The sequence below is a fragment of the Peromyscus californicus genome, unplaced genomic scaffold (genome assembly GCF_007827085.1).
Source record: "Peromyscus californicus insignis strain IS unplaced genomic scaffold, ASM782708v3 Scaffold_4__1_contigs__length_199733344, whole genome shotgun sequence".
NCBI lineage: Eukaryota > Metazoa > Chordata > Mammalia > Rodentia > Cricetidae > Peromyscus > Peromyscus californicus.
The window spans coordinates 31,971,391-31,988,652 of record NW_026294562.1 but is presented as its reverse complement, the minus strand read 5'-3'; the positions used below and the strand labels follow the sequence as shown (position 1 = coordinate 31,988,652).

The 17,262-nt window shown below is 44.5% G+C and overlaps 1 protein-coding gene across 1 annotated transcript; it reads left to right on the top strand.

The window, feature by feature from the left end:
- The first annotated feature begins 12,100 nt into the window (after nt 1-12,100).
- Mbl2 (mannose binding lectin 2) lies at nt 12,101-16,705 on the top strand. Its single transcript, XM_052760033.1, has 4 exons — nt 12,101-12,275; nt 12,861-12,977; nt 15,468-15,536; nt 16,332-16,705. Exons 1-4 carry the CDS (start codon nt 12,101-12,103, stop codon nt 16,703-16,705), a joined length of 735 nt encoding a protein of 244 aa, XP_052615993.1.
- The last annotated feature ends 557 nt before the right edge of the window (nt 16,706-17,262 follow it).

Sequence of the window (17,262 nt, the reverse complement as noted above, 5' to 3'; positions counted from 1 at the left end):
GGGGGAGAGGAGGTGGGAAGAGGGAATGGCAGGAGAGGAAGAAGGGGAAACTGGTTGGATTGTAAAATAAATAAAAAATATAAGTTAAAGAAAAAGAAAGAAGAAAAGGAGCTGTCCCATTTAGGTCTCTGTTCTCCCTGCTGAGTGGTTTCTGCTGTGTGCAGAGGAAGGTGTAGTAGTACTTCAGCTGTTCTCTGCAATGTATCCACACACATTGTCATGAATCCTGCCTGCTGGGCAATAAGGGATTTGTCTTCTGTGTTTTCCTGTGGAGCAGGACCATGCTTCTATTGTCAGCAGTAGCAGAGGCCAACAGCTCCTTACCCTTGGGCCTTTCCACCAGCCAAGGGTATACTTTCCCAGTATTTGAGGATAAGACCTTGCCTTCCAGCAGGGTATCCTGCAGGTCTGTGCAGTTCTCAGGCAGCTTTCGGTGTTGACTGCTGTCCCTGCAGCTCTGGTTGTGGATTAGTGACTGCTCTGCTGACTTAAATCTGTCTCTGATCCACTCTGGCTTGCTATCAAAACTCCATCAGGAAAATGTCCTGCCTGGAACCTGAACTTTTAAGAGTTCTCATCATCCCCTGAACTTAGAAAAATGTTCTATTGAACCTAAACTGTGTGAACAATGTGACTCATGGTAAAGTCCTTGTGTCCTTCCAGGAGTCTGGGATTTTGGTACATGCTATGCAGAAGGTGCATGCTAAGCAGAAGGTGCATGCTATGCAGAAGGTGCATGCTAAGCAGAAGGTGCATGCTAAGCAGAAGGTGCATGCTATGCAGAAGGTGTATGCCAAGCAGAAGGTGCATGCTATGCAGTAGGTGCATGCTATGTACAAGGTGCATGCTAAGCAGAAAGTGCATGCTATGCAGAAGGTGCTTATGATGCTGCGATGCTTAATTTTTATTGTCAACTTGACTGGATTCCATGGCGCACTCTGGGTATGTCTTTGAGGGAGTTTCCAGGGAGGTATAGCTGAAGGAAGACCTACACTGAGTGTAGGTGGCAACATCTCACTGGCTGGGGTCCCACAGTGCATAAAAAGGGAGAAAGAAAGAATCCACTGGGAGAGAACCAGCGTTCATCTCTTTCTGCTTCCGGACTGGATATAATGTGAACAGCTATCGTTCACTACTATGCCCTTCCACGGTGAGGTATTTTATCCCTCCCTAAACTGCAAGCCAAGATAAACACCTCTTTCTTAAGTTGTTTTATCAATTATTTTTGTCACAACAGCAAAGATAGTGCCTCTGTATGTCTGTATCTAATAAATACTGTAGACATTAAGACTAATGAATTTCCCTGGGGTAATTTTTCCCCGTGTATCATCACAGGTTCTTGCTGGAGAAATTGGGTGACCTTTCTGACTATACAGGGAAGGACCCTCAGAAGTGTGTGCCTGGTTTCCTTGGACTTTATCCTACGCATTATTTCCCATTGCTGATTTTGTTTTGTATTCTTTCTCAAATCATGGCCACAAATATTATTTATGTTGAATCATGTAAGTACTTCCGTGGATCACACGGAACAAAAGTGATATACTGTGAGCCATTTCAGGGTGTTACAAGAATTAAGTGAGATGTTGCCCCTAAATTCAACAGCAAAGAAAGACATACCTTAGGTACCTAATAAATGTTCTTGGTGTAGTTTGGTTTATTGCAGTTCACAGTATGGCCAGAAGATGGCAGGAATGATCCATAGTATCCTTTGGAACACACGAAACTTGGTTCTCCCAAGTGCTGCTTTTTTGTCTCCTCCTCCTCCTCCTCCTCCTCCTCCTCCTCCTCCTCCTCCTCCTCCTCCTCTATCGTCTTTTATAGAAGAAAAAGTTTACTGGGCTTACAGTTTTAGAGGGTGAGTCCATGACCACCCTGGTGGGGAGCGTGAGGGCAGGCAGACAGGCTTGACGCTGGAGCAAAAGCTGAGCTTTTTTTTTTCCTCCTGGGAATTTCGTGGACTCTCATTTACTGGTGCGCTCATCTTCACTCTCCTTCCAAGGTTGAGGGTATAGCCCATCACAGCAGGGAAGTCGCAGCAGCAGGAGGCCGAGGCAACTGGTCATGTTACATCAAAACGGCAGTGCTTCAGCTCTGCCTCAGTGGCTGTGGATGGCTACTGGTGCCTCAGCTTACTGACGGCAGGGTGACAGAGATTGTGTCTTCATGTTGTGTAACTCCTCGGCTTTAAAACAGCATCACAAATCTGGACAGCCTGATGAAGATCAGAGAATCTGAACACTCAGTTGTTTGTCCATTGCATATCAGTACAATGAAACTGGTGAGCTTCTGGAAGGATGTGATGTGCGTAAACGAAATGCTTTCTTTCAAATGATTCTTTTTGTTTGTTTGTTTGGTTTTTTTGAGACAGGGTTTCTCTGTGTAGTTTTAGTGCCTGTCCTGGATCTCGCTCTGTAGACCAGGCTGGCTTTGAACTCACAGAGATCCGCCTGGCTCTGCCTCCCGAGTGCTGAGATTAAAGGTGTGCGCCACCACCGCCTGGCTCAAGTGATTCTTAAGGCAAGCTCACTGTGGCTTCCAGAGCCAATATAGAGCTGCCTGTGAGGACAAAAATCCTTCCTTTCTACTGTTCTATGAATCCTTAAACAGAGGAATCAACATGGGCAAGTGTCTCTCCAACAGTTCCACTTAGGTACTTCCATATGTCTGCCACCTTCCATCCAAGGGAGCGATCTCCTTTTGTGATTGACAAGGGCTTGCTTTTCTTGTGAGTCGGGGGAATGATCAGCCCTCTTGAAACAGCTCTAGTTGATGAATGCTTTCCTGAAGCCCATTTTATGGACAGACAATGGAAACGAATGTAAAAAGCTCTTGTCAATGTCACAATTTCTCAGGTCATAATAGATTCAACTTAGAACCCTGGATAGGGCTGAAGAGATGATGCACTTGTAGATGTTTTCCTCACAAGTGTGAGAAGCTAAGATGCCCAGGTCCCACTCCTTATTGCCATGCAGAAAAAGACAGATTTGGTGGCATGAGCCTGGAAACTGGGTGATGCTTAGATGGGAGATGGAAAGGCAGATCCCCAGAAGCTCCTAGGCCAGCTAGTCTGGCCTTTATGGTGGCATTTCCAGGCCAATGAGAGATCCTGTCTCAAACAAAAGATAGAAAACGCTTGAGGAGTGACCAAGGTTGTCTTCTGACCTCCATACATGAGCCATGAGTATTTGTACCTCCCACATGATTGCACATATAGACACACATGTACACATAATAAACAAATAATTGTGGCTGGGAAACCAGAGGTATGATCCTTGCCATCATAATGGCCAATGAACAGAGAGAGGAACTGAGTCTTTACATTGCTGTTTATTCTGAGAGCCTACAACTTGAGAAGGCAGCAGGTTAATACCCGGAAAACTGTGTTACATCTCCTCTCTAGACAGCAGAAATGCTCGCAGGTCCTTCTCCCAGTGATCCTAGAGTCTGTCAAGTTGGCAATTAACTACTGTTGTTTCGCTAAGGGACACTTAGCAGATTGTCTTCAAAGCACTATTGTTATCTTATTGATGTAGAAAAAAAATCAGAGAAACTACTTTTGTTTAATTCTCATAAAGAAGGATACTTAATCTAATTAGTGGCAGCCTTACTACTCAATGGACCATGGCATTTTTCTGAGTGTGGAAAGGCCGGTGCACTTGTGTGGCATTCTAGAGTCAGGCACATTGCACTGACCTCCCTGTTCCTTCCATTCTTGCTTGCCTGTGACTGTTTGAGGTGTTGAATACAACCTGTACAGTTCAGTGTTATGTGTCAGAAAGTCTTATCATTTTTCTTTTTTCTTTTTTACGTCTGTCTGTCTTTCCTATTTTCTTTCTGTCTTCCCCACCTCTCTCTCTTTCGAGACTTCCCACACTGTCTACATAGCACAGGCTGTCCTGGAACTCACTTTGTAGACCAGGCTGGCCTCAAATTCACAGAGATCTGCCTGCCTCTCCCTCTTGAGTGCTGGGAGTAAAGGCATGAGGCACCATGCCCAGTTGTTATCTTTTTTCATTAATACTAGAATTCCTGTTTCTAATCTCCCAGCTTGTACCTGTCCAAGTTTCTAGGCTTGGAATACTGGTCATTCTTCTCAAACCCTGTTTTCCTAAGATGTTCTTCAGCCAAATACATCCCGGTTATGCTTAGCATTTAAATTAGTTTATTGTTCATTTTAATATTTCTCTTTTATTGCTTTTGTGTCATCTTCTGCCTATTTTGGATGGCCAGAATCTTCACTTGTTTCTTCATCAATGTTAATTATTTTATGTTACTTGTCTTGGTCCTTTCTGATGATTTTGTTTGAGTTAGTGTGTGTTTCTGGTCCTTTTCTTCCTGTTGTGTTGGCTGAACCCCTTCAACCTACTCTTCATAGTAGTGACCTTTGTCTTTCACAGGCGCCACCCTCTGCTTGATGACCTCTGCCAGGTCTTATTCTGTAATCCTCCAGACGAGACAGGAGGGGCTGAGAATGAGCCTGTGTGAGGACTGACCCTGGATATGGAGACATACAAATGTAAATGAGTTGAATGTGTGTTGCTACTTGCCAGAAAGAGCTCTCTCTCTCTCTCTCTCTCTCTCTCTCTCTCTCCCTCCCTCCCTCCCTCCCTACCTCCCTCCCTCCCTCCCTCCCTCTTAAATGAGAAGCAGGGGCAGGACAAGAGGAATCACTGTCTGAGATGGCTCAAAGATCCGCATAGGATCTCATTGCTGTGGCAACGGGGCAGTTCTTTACGGTCCTCCATTCAAAGCTTCCCTGCACTAGTCACTCTGTGTTCAGATCTATGTCACAGGCAGGCATGGTCTCCCTCTTGTGGGCACATGTGATCCCTTCCAGTTCATAAGTGTAGGGACATAGGAACCCATGACGTACCTCGGAAGGTGTGGCTGTGTTATTCATCTTTGCTGAAGAGGTGTGCAGCATCTTTGGCTTTGCAGTACTCACTAGCAAAAAAACAAAACAAAACAAAACAACAACAACAACAAAACAAGCAAGGAAAAACAGTATAGATGGAAGCTTAGGAGAATGCAAGATGGAGAGTAAGTGAAGATCAAACAGCTATAAAGGACACCAGCGACAAAAAGAGCATCTCTCTCTGCTGTCTCTCACAGCTGAGCCACAGGTATTCCCCACTGAACAGCAACATAAATTAAAATCATTCTGAGATCACATCTGCACAAACCACAAGGGACACTCTATGAGTTACACAACTGGAAAACGTGCCCCTGTCCTGTCAGGCATGAACGTCTCACGATTTTACAAAGCACAGTGGCTTCCTTGTTCACTCTGCTTTTGTCCTAGATAGAATTGAGATACTCAACCACAGAGTGCACAGCTTTTTACCAGTGCTTGTACAGAATAGGTGCCTGCTCTTAAACTTACCCCTAGAACAAAGAACACCTAGAACACCTAGAAGCACCTAGAACAAAGCCAAATCCCACAAAAATCTTTTGACAATCTGTAGCTGAGAAAGCCCATGGTAAACCATTATGCACAGTATCCTTTGTTGGGAACTGTGCAGCCTAGTCTCAGGTCAGCATATGACTACCTGTCCAATGGGCTTCCTCAGGGCAAGGCACCTGTAGAAATGGACTCTCACTTGGCAAGGACCACTAGTCCATGGGACAGCCTAGCAATTTGCAAAATTCCTGCAGCTTGCAGGCTCTTTTCTCTCTCATTATATTGGTGATTCTTTGGGCAGTTTTTAGTTTTACTTTGTCAGTCACACATGCAACAGTTCTAATTTCCCTGGAAATTCTGCTTTCTCCTAAGATTCAACAGGGGGCTAATGCTTCTCAAATCTCTTATCTGGAGTTACTATCTACAACTCCTAATCCTGGGAACTTTTCTGATTCAATACAGACAGTTAGGTACATATGAGAAAATGACACTTGGAACATTAACCATGTCTCACAGTTCTGGAAAGGAGAGCAGGGGCATGCATACACAGACTAGGAAAAAAACCCCTCAGGGATACACATGGTGCCAACTGTTGAGAGTAAGTTCCCTGGACACCAAGCATAGAATCACTGGTAGGATCTGGTATATTGCAAGAGGAAAAAATACAATGCAAAATGTGGGATGGATAGATCCATCTTTACCATACATAGGAGCTTATATTGGCGGAAGAAACATGGATGGGAAAAGAGTGCTTTGTCAAAGTCTGCCTTTTACAGAGAGAGTGAGACATGGAACCCTCTAGTAGAAAAGGGAACTGTATAAGAATATACCTTACAGACACGAAAGAATTGCCTAAGTTTGAATATTGTCCTTAAAGCACTGTGCTCATGTCTATTACTTTTTTTTTTCTTTTTTTTTTTTTAGTTTTTATATTTTTTTTTTAATTTATTTTAATTTATTTTGCAATACAATTCAGTTCTACATATCGGTCACGGATTCCCTTGTTCTCCCCCCTCCCGTCCCCCTCACCTTCCCCCCAACGCCCCCCCCCCCCCATTCCCATCTCCTCCAGGGCAAAGCCTTCCCCACAGACTGAGGTCAACCTGGTAGACTCAGTCCAGGTAGGTCTAGTCCCCTCCTCCCAGGCCAAGCCAAACAATCCTGCATAGGCCCCAGGTTTCAAACAGCCAACTCATGCAATGAGCACAAGATCTGGTCCCACTGCCTGGATGCCTCCCAAACAGATCAAGCCAATCAACTGTCTCACCCATTCGGAGGGCCTGATCCAGTGTGGACCCCTCAGCCATTGGTTCATAGTTCATGTGTTTCCATTCATTTGGCTATTTGTCCCTGTGCTTTATCCAACCTTGGTCTCAACAATTCTCACTCATATAAACCCTCCTCATTCTCGTTGATTGGACTCCCAGAGATCCACCCAGGGCCTAGTCATGGATCTCTGCATCCAGATCCCTCAGTAGTTGGATGAGGTTTCGCCCAATGACAGAGAAATGGAATGAGATCCACATGAACAGCCTGGACATGAGTGGGGGTAATGAAAGGCGAGGGTCGAGGGAAAGAGAGCTTGGGGGAGCGGGAGATCCCAGCTGGATCAACAACAGAGAGGGAGAACAAGGAATAGGAGACCATGGTAAATGAAGACCACATGAGAACAGGAAGAAGCAAAGTGCTAGAGAGGCCCACAGAAATCCACAAAGATACCCACACAACAGACTGCCGGCAATGGTCGAGAGACAGCCCGAACTGACCTACTCTGGTGATGGGATGGCCAAACACCCTAATTGTTGTGCTAGAAACCTCATCCAACTACTTTTTAACTTTGTAACCACAGGTAGCTGCCAGCTGATGTAAGTGTTGTGAGAGCAGGATGAGTCTGGCTCGATATTTAGTTAAGCCTGCAAAAATGCTGAACTCTGTGTCTAGAATAAGGTTATGCAGGGAGTGGGAAGGTGAATTTGGGGAAGCATGAAGGGGATCAATAGGGGTTTTCATAATGATCATGATGTTTTTCTTAAATTGTGTTGTATTTCTTAAAGTGAAAAATAGAAGCCAATAATAAAGCTGTTCATGTAACCTTGGTAAGAAAAACTCTGTTTAAGTATAAATAAAGATGGCTTGAGCTATTAGGAGCCACTTGAATGCAATCCACTTGATGGTCAGAGGTTTTCCTTGTGCTGACGCCCCTTCTCCACCTCAGGACCTGAACCTGAGTCAAGGCTGGACCCTGGCAACCCTGCTATCTTAAGTAGGGTAAAGAACTAAAAAACCGAAATTAAATTGCTTATTAAACTTTGAGTATATGTGTGTTCCTAATGATTTTTGCTTGGAAGAGACAACCCTGTAGAAAAGAGAATGAAGCTCGAAATCTTTTTTTTTTTTTTTCCTTAGATGCAAAACCAGAACTTCAGCCGGAATATACGGTTGGTCTAAACTCTCAGGCATGAGTTAAAACCAAGCCTTCTGATCCCAAATCTCAAGCAAGGCCTTTCCGATGGTCCCTTCAGGTCCCCTGCTTCTGAGGTGAGAACACCACTGAGCAGTCATCCTGGAGAAGGCGAAGACCCCATCTTCATAGGCTGTCCCTATAAATGCGCCGTATGCTGTGAGTAGGGACCCAACAAAGGCACAGACTACCCCATAGCCAAGGTGGCACTGTCCTCTTATGCAGAAGAGGGGACTGAGTATATAAGGCAGGAGAACTTGGCCAGGAAGTGTCAGAGCTGAGAATCCACCTTAGCAAGGAGATGATGAGCAGGTAGTTTTCACAGAGGGTAGAGAGACCATTATCTTGTTAGCCTGTTGGGGGTGAGGTGGATTTCTGGTGGGGTCACCAGAGTGGAAGCAGCGTCAGAAAGGCCCAGAGATCCAGAACAAACGCACACCTTGTCTGTGTGTAAGCAGGTGACAAATGTACATGGACAAGGAACTCTTGTGGCACAACAGCCCTATGAAAGACTGGAGGGGAAGCCGTTCACACGAACAGCACTTGGCTCTGTGGTTAGCCGGCAGCTTGACAACCCATCCAGCTGTCCTTCCCCTTCACAGCCTATTTCCAGGAATGGCAGGGTCAGGGTCTGAAAGGCGTTTTCTGACCTCGGAACTAAGTACACAAAAGCAAAAAAACAGACACTGTGATCAAAGACAGCACCTTCAGTGTGACCTGGCTTCACTGTTGATCTGCTACCATTCTGCCTTCTGCCATTGAACCAGCGTGGCGTGGAGGCGGGGGGGGGGGGGGGGGGGGGGGGGGGGGGGGGGGGGGGGGGGGGGGGGCGGCTCTGGCTTCAAATAACAAGGGATGTAAGAATACTGAAGAGACACAAGGCGGGGGGGGGGGGAAGCTCTGGCTTCAAATAACAAGGGACGTAAGAATACTGAAGAGACACAAGTCAAGATGCTTCCAGTCTTTTCGATGCCCTGAAGCAATAGGCATATGCTTTAACCGTGTGGCTGAATACCACCCTGAACAGTTTTACACTCACAGGGATACATTTGCAGGAATTAAGGAAACTAGGTCCTTCGTATGCCCGATTCTGGTTGGAAGGGACCTGGAAGGGCATCTCAACCATATTTATTCTGGTGTTTGGTGGCCTCCACCACACCACCCGCAGTCTCTGTGTGAAACTCTCACAGTGGGTTCCCTCAATACTCCTGGCTAATACGGTTTTTTCACGGCAGCTGCTGTATTTAGATCTGGAATGCCTCCAAAGGTCCTTGTGTTAAAGATTGAGTATCCGGCCTGGGGCATTATCGGCAGGTGCTGAAACCATTAAGATACGGAGACTGGTAAGCAGTTTTAGGTAACTGAATAATACTTCTAACTAGATTGTGGGAACTGGTCTTTTCCCTCGTCTTCTCATTTCCGGCTGTAAGATAGATAAGCTGTCTTCTGCTTTTAGTTCCCACCACACGACACTGCCTCATCACAGGCACAGAAGCACGAGGAAAAACTGACCATAAAGTCAAAGTGAATTTTTCCCTCTTTGTAAGTCAATCATTTCGTGTATTTTATTAGAGTAGTGAAAAATGGGCTGACACAGAAAAACAGCTATTTAGAAATGTAGTCCAGGGGCCAGTGGGATGGATGGCTCAGTGGGTAAAGGTACTTGCAGTCAAACCTGACGACCTGAGTTTGAGTCCCACAGCCCATGTAGAGAAAAGACTCCTACAAACTGCCCTGTGTCCTCTGACTTCTATATGTGTATCATGGCATGCACATGTGCCCCCACACACATGCACACAAGCGTACACAAATAAATAAATAAATAAATAAATAAATAAATAAATAAATAAATAAATAAATGTAAAAGAGAAATGTAGTTCAGAACTTACTGAATGGTGTTTCTTAACTATATTGTGCCATTTCTACTATTCTGTCCCAACCAACCAACAAAGCAAGACTATTTACTCACAAGATATTCATTGTCTTCTCCCTCTAACACCACAGAATAATTATTGCATGATTCCAGCTACGTGCTCCATCTAAAATATTTAACTTCCTAGAGACAGAAAGTAGAATCGCAGTTATCAGTAGTGCTAAAGAGGGGAGTGTTGGGTTGTTATTGTTTAATGTGTAGAGTTTCAGTTTGGGATGTTGAAATATTGTTGGAGATGGGTTCTGGCAACCTCATAAACAGCATAAATGTTCTTACTGTCTCACACATTTAATAATGGTCAAAATGATATGTTGTATACATTTTACCACAATAAAAATGACTATAATATAATGGATTATAATCAATGCAAACAAACACAGCCTAAGGTAAGGGGGTCGGGCAGAACTATTTTATATAAAATTGCAGTAAATTTCTCCTAGATGAGAATCTTTGAATAGAAGAGAAAGAGCCAGAGAGAAGAGCACTAAAGAGGGAGGATATCCCAGTTAGAAGACCGTAGTGTGGAGTCTAGAAGTATTCTTCATTTATTGACAGCAACAAAAATGTACAATGTCCTTTATACTGTACGCATGTGCATGTGTATATAGTGGGCTTGCACACAGTGTATGCATGTGCATGTGTATCTAGTAGGCATGCACACAGTGTATGCATGTGCATGTCTATACAACGGGTGTGCACAGAGCATGTGTATGCTTGGGTATGTGTGTATTTCTGTATTGGAAGCAAGGAAATTGGCAGGACCAACCACTTGAACCTACTTATGGTAACTCAGTCATGAGAATTAGCAAAATGGATGTCAATGGAAGGGGCGATGGTGCTGCATTAAGGCAGACAGCCATGCTGCACTCATTGGAGGCCTCTGGGAAATCCTCCTAAGGAGCATACAATACAGTTCTAAAGAGAGTTGCTTATTAATCTGGGGTTGAAGGTCAGCTGGGATTATCCCTTTTTATCAGGGTTGGCTCCTCCCTCACTTTGAGGCATCTGTCGGATTTCCAGGTTGAGTGGTGGCTTCCCTGCCACTGAACCCTTGCTGTGCCAAAGCCCTGCAAGTCATTTCTGGTGAGTGGGTTTGGGTGCCTATATCTACAGTCCAGGGATTTGGTTCATCTCAGGAGGCCTGAGGTAAGAGGCAGGTCAGGCAGAAATCATGTTGGTGGCAGCACTTTCTCTGCTTGCTGGGACGTGAGTTTTCTCAATTATGTTGGCAAAGAAGATGTTACAAAGGGAGTGCCCTGGGATCTAAGACCTATAGGATGGGGATGTTGTGGTTTCCTAGTGAGGAAGAGCTGGGAGAAAGTCTTGAAGGACAGATGTGGTGTTGAGAGAGGGATTCTAGGCAAGTTTGTCTAATTGTCAGCAGTTTTGGCATACAGAATCTAGGAAGTAGAGAGGAAATCTACTGGAGAGAAATTTACAGAGAAAATGCTTTCCCCAGTAACCCTGTCTTGCTGTATGGAAATGAACTGCTAGCAGACTTACTACAGGATTGGGGTCTGACCCTGTCTCTTGTTATCACTAGCCTATAGTTTATTGTTAGAAACTGGGGAAAGGGTAGCTAACTGTTCTTGGAGAGAGTTGGGGGAGTCTGTCAGAGTCCAGCTCTGACCCATGGAAGGGTTCTTGGGGGAAGGAGAGAGGAATGAGGAAATATTAGATGGAAATATAGGAGGAGACGATAAGAAAGACAGAGACACAGGATAGGTTCAGGAGGGCCCTGGGTCAATACCCAGCCGCCTCAAGGCTTATTCCAAAGGGCTTTTTATACAATGTCAAGGGGCAAGGCAAAAGGTCTCCCCCTTCCAAGATCAAGCACACTCTACAGCCAAGTGTAGACCCTTTAATACACCTGGTAACCACACCCATGGCCAAATCATCCCATTATGCAGCCCTGCTGGGTAAAGAAAGTCCAGATTCTTTGACCCTGAGTAAGGTCTCACTAGAGAGCCTCTGTGGGCCCCCACAGAGAGTCATCCATTTCAGTGTAAAAATAGGATTTGGGCTGCAGGTGGTGTCCAAGGGTAGGTAGGCACTCACAACCTGCCTACAGTAATACCGGAGACCTGGGCCCCAGTGACCTCCCTCAGCAGGGTCTTCCCTGCATGTTATGCTGTTACGCCTATTTTTGTTAAAATACCAACTGTATAGTATCATAAGGAGTGAGTAATCTGTCCAATATCTGTCTCCAAGTTATAAGACAGAGGTCAGGTTGGTATATACATGCTGATTAACTGAAAAGGATGAGATAATCTTCCATGCTTTTCCCCACACCAAGGTGAGGACCATGTTCCTGTTTCCATCTTTCTTTCTCCTGGGTGTGGTAACAGCATCTTATGCAGAGTCTGTAACTGAAGGTGTTCAAAGCTCCTGCCCTGTGATTGCCTGTAGTTCTCCGTGCCTGAACGGCTTCCCAGGCAAAGATGGACGGGATGGTGCCAAGGGAGAGAAGGGAGAACCAGGTGTGCCTTGAACTGTTTTCTTTGCTCTTAAAAATAGTTTTAATTATGCATGGTGTGTGTGTGTGTGTGTGTGTGTGTGTGTGTGTGTGTGTGTGTGTCCATGTTTGTGCACTCATTTGAGTGCAGGTTACTTTGGAGACTAAAGACATACAGTATCCTCCTGGAGCTGAAGTTACAGGCAGTTGTGAGCTACCCAGCATGGATGCTGGGAACTGAACTCAGGTCCTCTGCAGTAGCATTACATGCTCTGAACCACTGAGCCATCTCTCCAGCCCCTTTCTGTGACTCTACATTCCAGAGGAAACTGACTAGAGATACATGAAAAGTAAAGTCTTATTAGGCATACTGTACTTTCATCAGCAACATATCGTAATTCCAAACACATAAAGCTCCAGTTCTCTGGCATTCTGGACTACCACACAGAGTGTGGGATGTTTGTCTTGCCTGTCCTGGAAAGTGGACCTCCTGTCGATCTGTCTCATGGAACACAGGACACTTATCTCACCACAGGAAATTAAGCCTGAAGCCTTTGGAAAAAGAGCAAAAGCATAAATATTGACCCAAGTCTTGTTTGTCTTCCCACAGGTCAAGGGCTCAGAGGCTTGCAGGGCCCTCCTGGAAAGGTAGGACCAGCAGGATCCCCAGGGACTCCTGGGCCAAAGGGAGCAGTGGGGCCAAAAGGAGACCGTGGAGAGAGTGTAGGTAAGGAGATCATTTCAGAACATCTAGGCTGACGACATTCAGGGTTCTGGAGGCTAGAATGCTGGTGGGATGTGCTGTTTCTTGATGCTGCAAGGGTAGATGCCCAGCTCTGCTTCCTGATCAAGTTCCCTTGATCATTGGCTGGTTAAATACAGCCCCAGGGAGTTTCCATCAGTGACTAGGTATATATTTGAAGATCTTTTAGGAAATCCTATTTTCAGGCACTCTGTAAGGTATGGAAGTCCAGATTCTCTTTTTTCTCAGACTCCTACAGCTGGGTCTCTGACCTCAAGGAGAAAATACTATATCTAAGTGTGGGTTTATTATGTCTGTTTTACTTAAAGTGCATTGACAGGCGTGTGGACTGTATTTCACTTCTAAGAAACCAATCCAAAACTCAGTAGGTTAAACTACAGCCCTTTACTTAAACAGAATCTCATGGGTCAGTCACAGAAGGTCTGATTTCAGCTGGGCTTGCACTTATGCCTGTGGTTTACTGATGGCCAATGGTCTCACCCACACTCTGGCTTCAGTTTGGGTGTCAGCTGCTGTGATAAGCGCCAGTGAACCACAGCATTCTTATCATGCCACAGGCTATCCAGGGCTTGGCCAGGTAGCAGTGAATATACCATTCCTCAGACAGTAGCTTCAAGGCTTTGTGAGGTTTGGAACACATCCATAAAGACTTCTGCCATGTTCATAAAAGACACAGTCCAGCCCAGAATCAAGGGGTGTGACAAAAGACTGCATTTCTTTTCTTTTCCTTTCTTTTCTTTTTGAGACAGGGTTTCTCTGTGTAGCTTTGGAGCCTATCCTCGAACTCGATCTGTAGACCAGGCTGGCTTCGAACTCACAGAGATCCACCTGCCTCTGCCTCCCGAGTGCTGGGATTAAAGGCGTGCGCCATCACTGCCCGGCAAGACTGCATTTCTTAGTGAGAGAAGCTGGGACCATGTTACAGCTACCAAGTCCACAGGAAGTAGCACGTGCTCTTCCCGTTTGAATAATGAGGAACTCAGAGAGAATATTGCTGATTTCATTCATGACAAATTTCAGTAAAACCAAAACAGAACAGGAATCAAGGTGATGGCTTGGTTGGTAGAGTGCTTGTTGCCGAGCATGAGTATTTGGGTTTGATCTTTCAGCAGCCATATGAGAAAGATGGGTACAGCAGTGCTAACCTATTATCCTATCGCTGTGGAGGTAGGACACACACACACACACACACACACACACACACACACACACACACACCAACCACCAAAACAGTAACCACTCCCACCTCCACCAACAAAACAACTGAAGGGCAACAACAAGAAAAAACATCTCTATAGTGACAAAATCTCTTTAATGATTTCAATCAATAATAACTTCTTCAGAGATTTGTTTTAGCCCTAATAAAGCAGTTTGTTTGGAAAATCGCCAAGTACTCATTTGTGGATTGTTATCAAGCAATGTAATCAGTGAGCACATTAACGTGCTAGTGAAATATATATGTACATGAAATACCTTTGTGTAGACGACTAGAATTTCATTTGATTAGTTGATCAATTTATTTATTTTTGAGATAGGGTTTCACTCTGTATCCCTGGCTGGCCTGGAACTCACTTACGAAGACCAGGCAACCTTGAACTTGTAGAGATTCACTTGCCTCTGCCTGAAAGGCATTTGTCATCACTCCTGGTTCTGACTAGAAGTTTTAGGATAAAAGCCTGGGCTTTGGTGGCTCCAAAAAGCTAGGATTGGCCACATATTAGCATGTGCCCATAAACACAGGAGTATTTGAGAGAGTAATAACTGAAGGGGTCCCTAGTTCTCAGTCTGTCTTCAGTTTAAATGTAGGAGCAAACCGACTAGGCGACAGAAAGGACACACAATTAAGCAGTCCTGCTCAAGGTGTGTTTTCATTGATGACTGTCCCCAGTTCTGGTTCAGAGAGGCCGTCTAAAGGAGTCCTTCTTGCCACTGTCACTTGAGGGGACCAGTCTGATTCCTCCAAGGGGATCATCTCTGCTCTGCAGTTTTGTCTTGCCCTCATGGGTATCTGCCTTATCTTGGGAGGTGGTCTGCCCTGTGAGAATTTGATCTTCCTGGAATCTGATGAGGACATCCTCATACTTGTAGGTTAAAAAGGCAGTGTGTGACCCCCTAACCTGCTGATGGTGCAGAGGTGAGGAGGTGGTCCAAAGGAAAGGAGGCGGGGATGACAGGTGTGCTTTCTCCCTTTGTATGCCTTGTAGTTCTAAGCAAGCTGCCATGTCTTTCTTAGCGAAAGTAGCTACCAAGTGCCTGTTTGAGATAAAGCATCAGGAATAGATTGATGTTTTAGGCTGGGTAAAACCAGATTTTTTTCCTTTAATGTATATCAATGTTTTTAAAAAAAGCAAACCTTATTTAGTTTCTTTTTTTAATCTGGAAAAGATACCACACTCCCTAATATGCAGTTTGCATCCTCATCCTAACAGTACTTTTCACTGTTTAATTTTCTAGAATATGATACTACAACAATCGATGCAGAAATCGCAGCTCTACAAGCAGAGCTGAGAGGCATTAAGAGGTGTAAGTATCCTTACTCTCTTATTCAGGCAACTTGAAGTTTGGGAATTGGTGGAAGGCAGAGGACATTCACTGCATGCATATGATTTTCTAGGACCTGAAAAAAATTACTCATATTCTGATCTCCTGATATCCCCCTGACAATCATTCGGGAGAAACAGAAGCAAATGGGAATTAAATTACTTACTCAAACTCACGGAGCTCAGTGGTAGAACCAGTTTATAAAGTGCAGTGTGTCTGACTCTGGGACCACAGTCCTGTAGGGCCAGATCTTTGCTCACCAAGAATGGGATGTGGGCCACTTTGTAATCCTGGGATCTAGACCAGGCAATGGAGCCAATCATGTTTCTCCAAGTTGTGGCCAGATATTCCCAGACACTTTTGTTTAATTGTAAGTTAACAGTATGGTAGAATTCAGAATTCTAGATTACATGTACTCTACAATGCAGATCTAAACATACAAAAGCTTTGTGCCAAATGGGGGGTGGGTTGGGAGGAGAAGACTGGAGGCACAGGAAGAGGGAAGAAGGGGATCTATGATTGGTATGTAAAATGAATAAATTTTTTTTAATTAAAAAAAAAGACTGTAAGGAAAATAAGATAACAGTTAAACTCAAATTTTAGCTAAAGGAAGCATGTTTTGATTTGTGTAAGCATTTCATATGGGGTCTCATGAAGGAAGATATTCATTGTGGTGTACGCCACCAGAGAAACTGCAGTATATACCATTCAATTTGAATTTTACACAGTGAGTGCTCCAGAAGATAAGCTGATGTCACCCACATTTTTACATTTTAGGGGTGCTCTTCTCTACGGGTGAACAAGTTGGAAAGAAGTACTTTGTGAACACTGGTAGAAAAACGAACTTTAATGGAGTGAAGGCTCTGTGCTCCCAATTCCAGGCCTCTGTGGCCACTCCCAGGAACGCTGAGGAAAATGCCGCCATGCAGAAGGTGGCTAAAGAGATTGCCTACATGGGCTTGACAGACGAGAGGACTGAAAACCAGTTCTTGGACTTGAGAGGAAACAGACTGCGGTACACTAACTGGAATGATGGTGAACCCAACAACACAGGTGATGATGAGGACTGTGCGGTGCTCTTGGTAAATAGCAAATGGAATGATGTCCGCTGCTCTGACTCCTTTTTGGCAGTCTGTGAGTTCTCGGACTGAGGGTGTTTGTTTCTCAGTCCTCCTTGATGCCTTATCGTGCTCCATAAGTCCACAATTTGTTCTGAAATATAAACTAGGTAAAAATATAGACAATTAAGCATTAGTTGCCCAATTAAACTATACTGCTTTTTTTGGAATAGTATTTCCTTGTGAAGATGTAAAAATAAAATGAGTTTGGCCTTTTCATTCATGACAAACACGTGTGCTCTGTCGAGTTCTCTTTTCTCTTTGGGTAGAAGGCTTCCAGGATTTGACATCACCCTAGCTAATTCCGGAGTTCCTCAGCCCAGTCTCAGGTATTAAAAAGGCCTATTTACAGCTTTATTTCAGAGATTTAATTCCTTCCCAATGGGGCATTAAACTATATACAAAATGTAAGTCTCAAGAATTCTTTCTCTCTCTCTCTCTCTCTCTCTCTCTCTCTCTCTCTCTCTCTCTCTCTCTCTCTCACACACACACACACACACACACAATATCCATCCATCAATATATCATCTATCTATCTATCTATCTATCTATCTACCTACCTATCTATCTACCTATCTATCTACTTATCT

Excerpts from the sequence above, each read along its gene's own strand:
- Mbl2 (XM_052760033.1), top strand. The coding sequence starts at position 12,101 with ATGTTCCTGTTTCCATCTTTCTTTCTCCTGGGTGTGGTAACAGCATCT. Across the intron at positions 12,276-12,860 it reads GGGAGAGAAGGGAGAACCAG|GTCAAGGGCTCAGAGGCTTG; the intron begins GTGTGCCTTGAA and ends GTCTTCCCACAG. Across the intron at positions 12,978-15,467 it reads AGACCGTGGAGAGAGTGTAG|AATATGATACTACAACAATC; the intron begins GTAAGGAGATCA and ends TTAATTTTCTAG.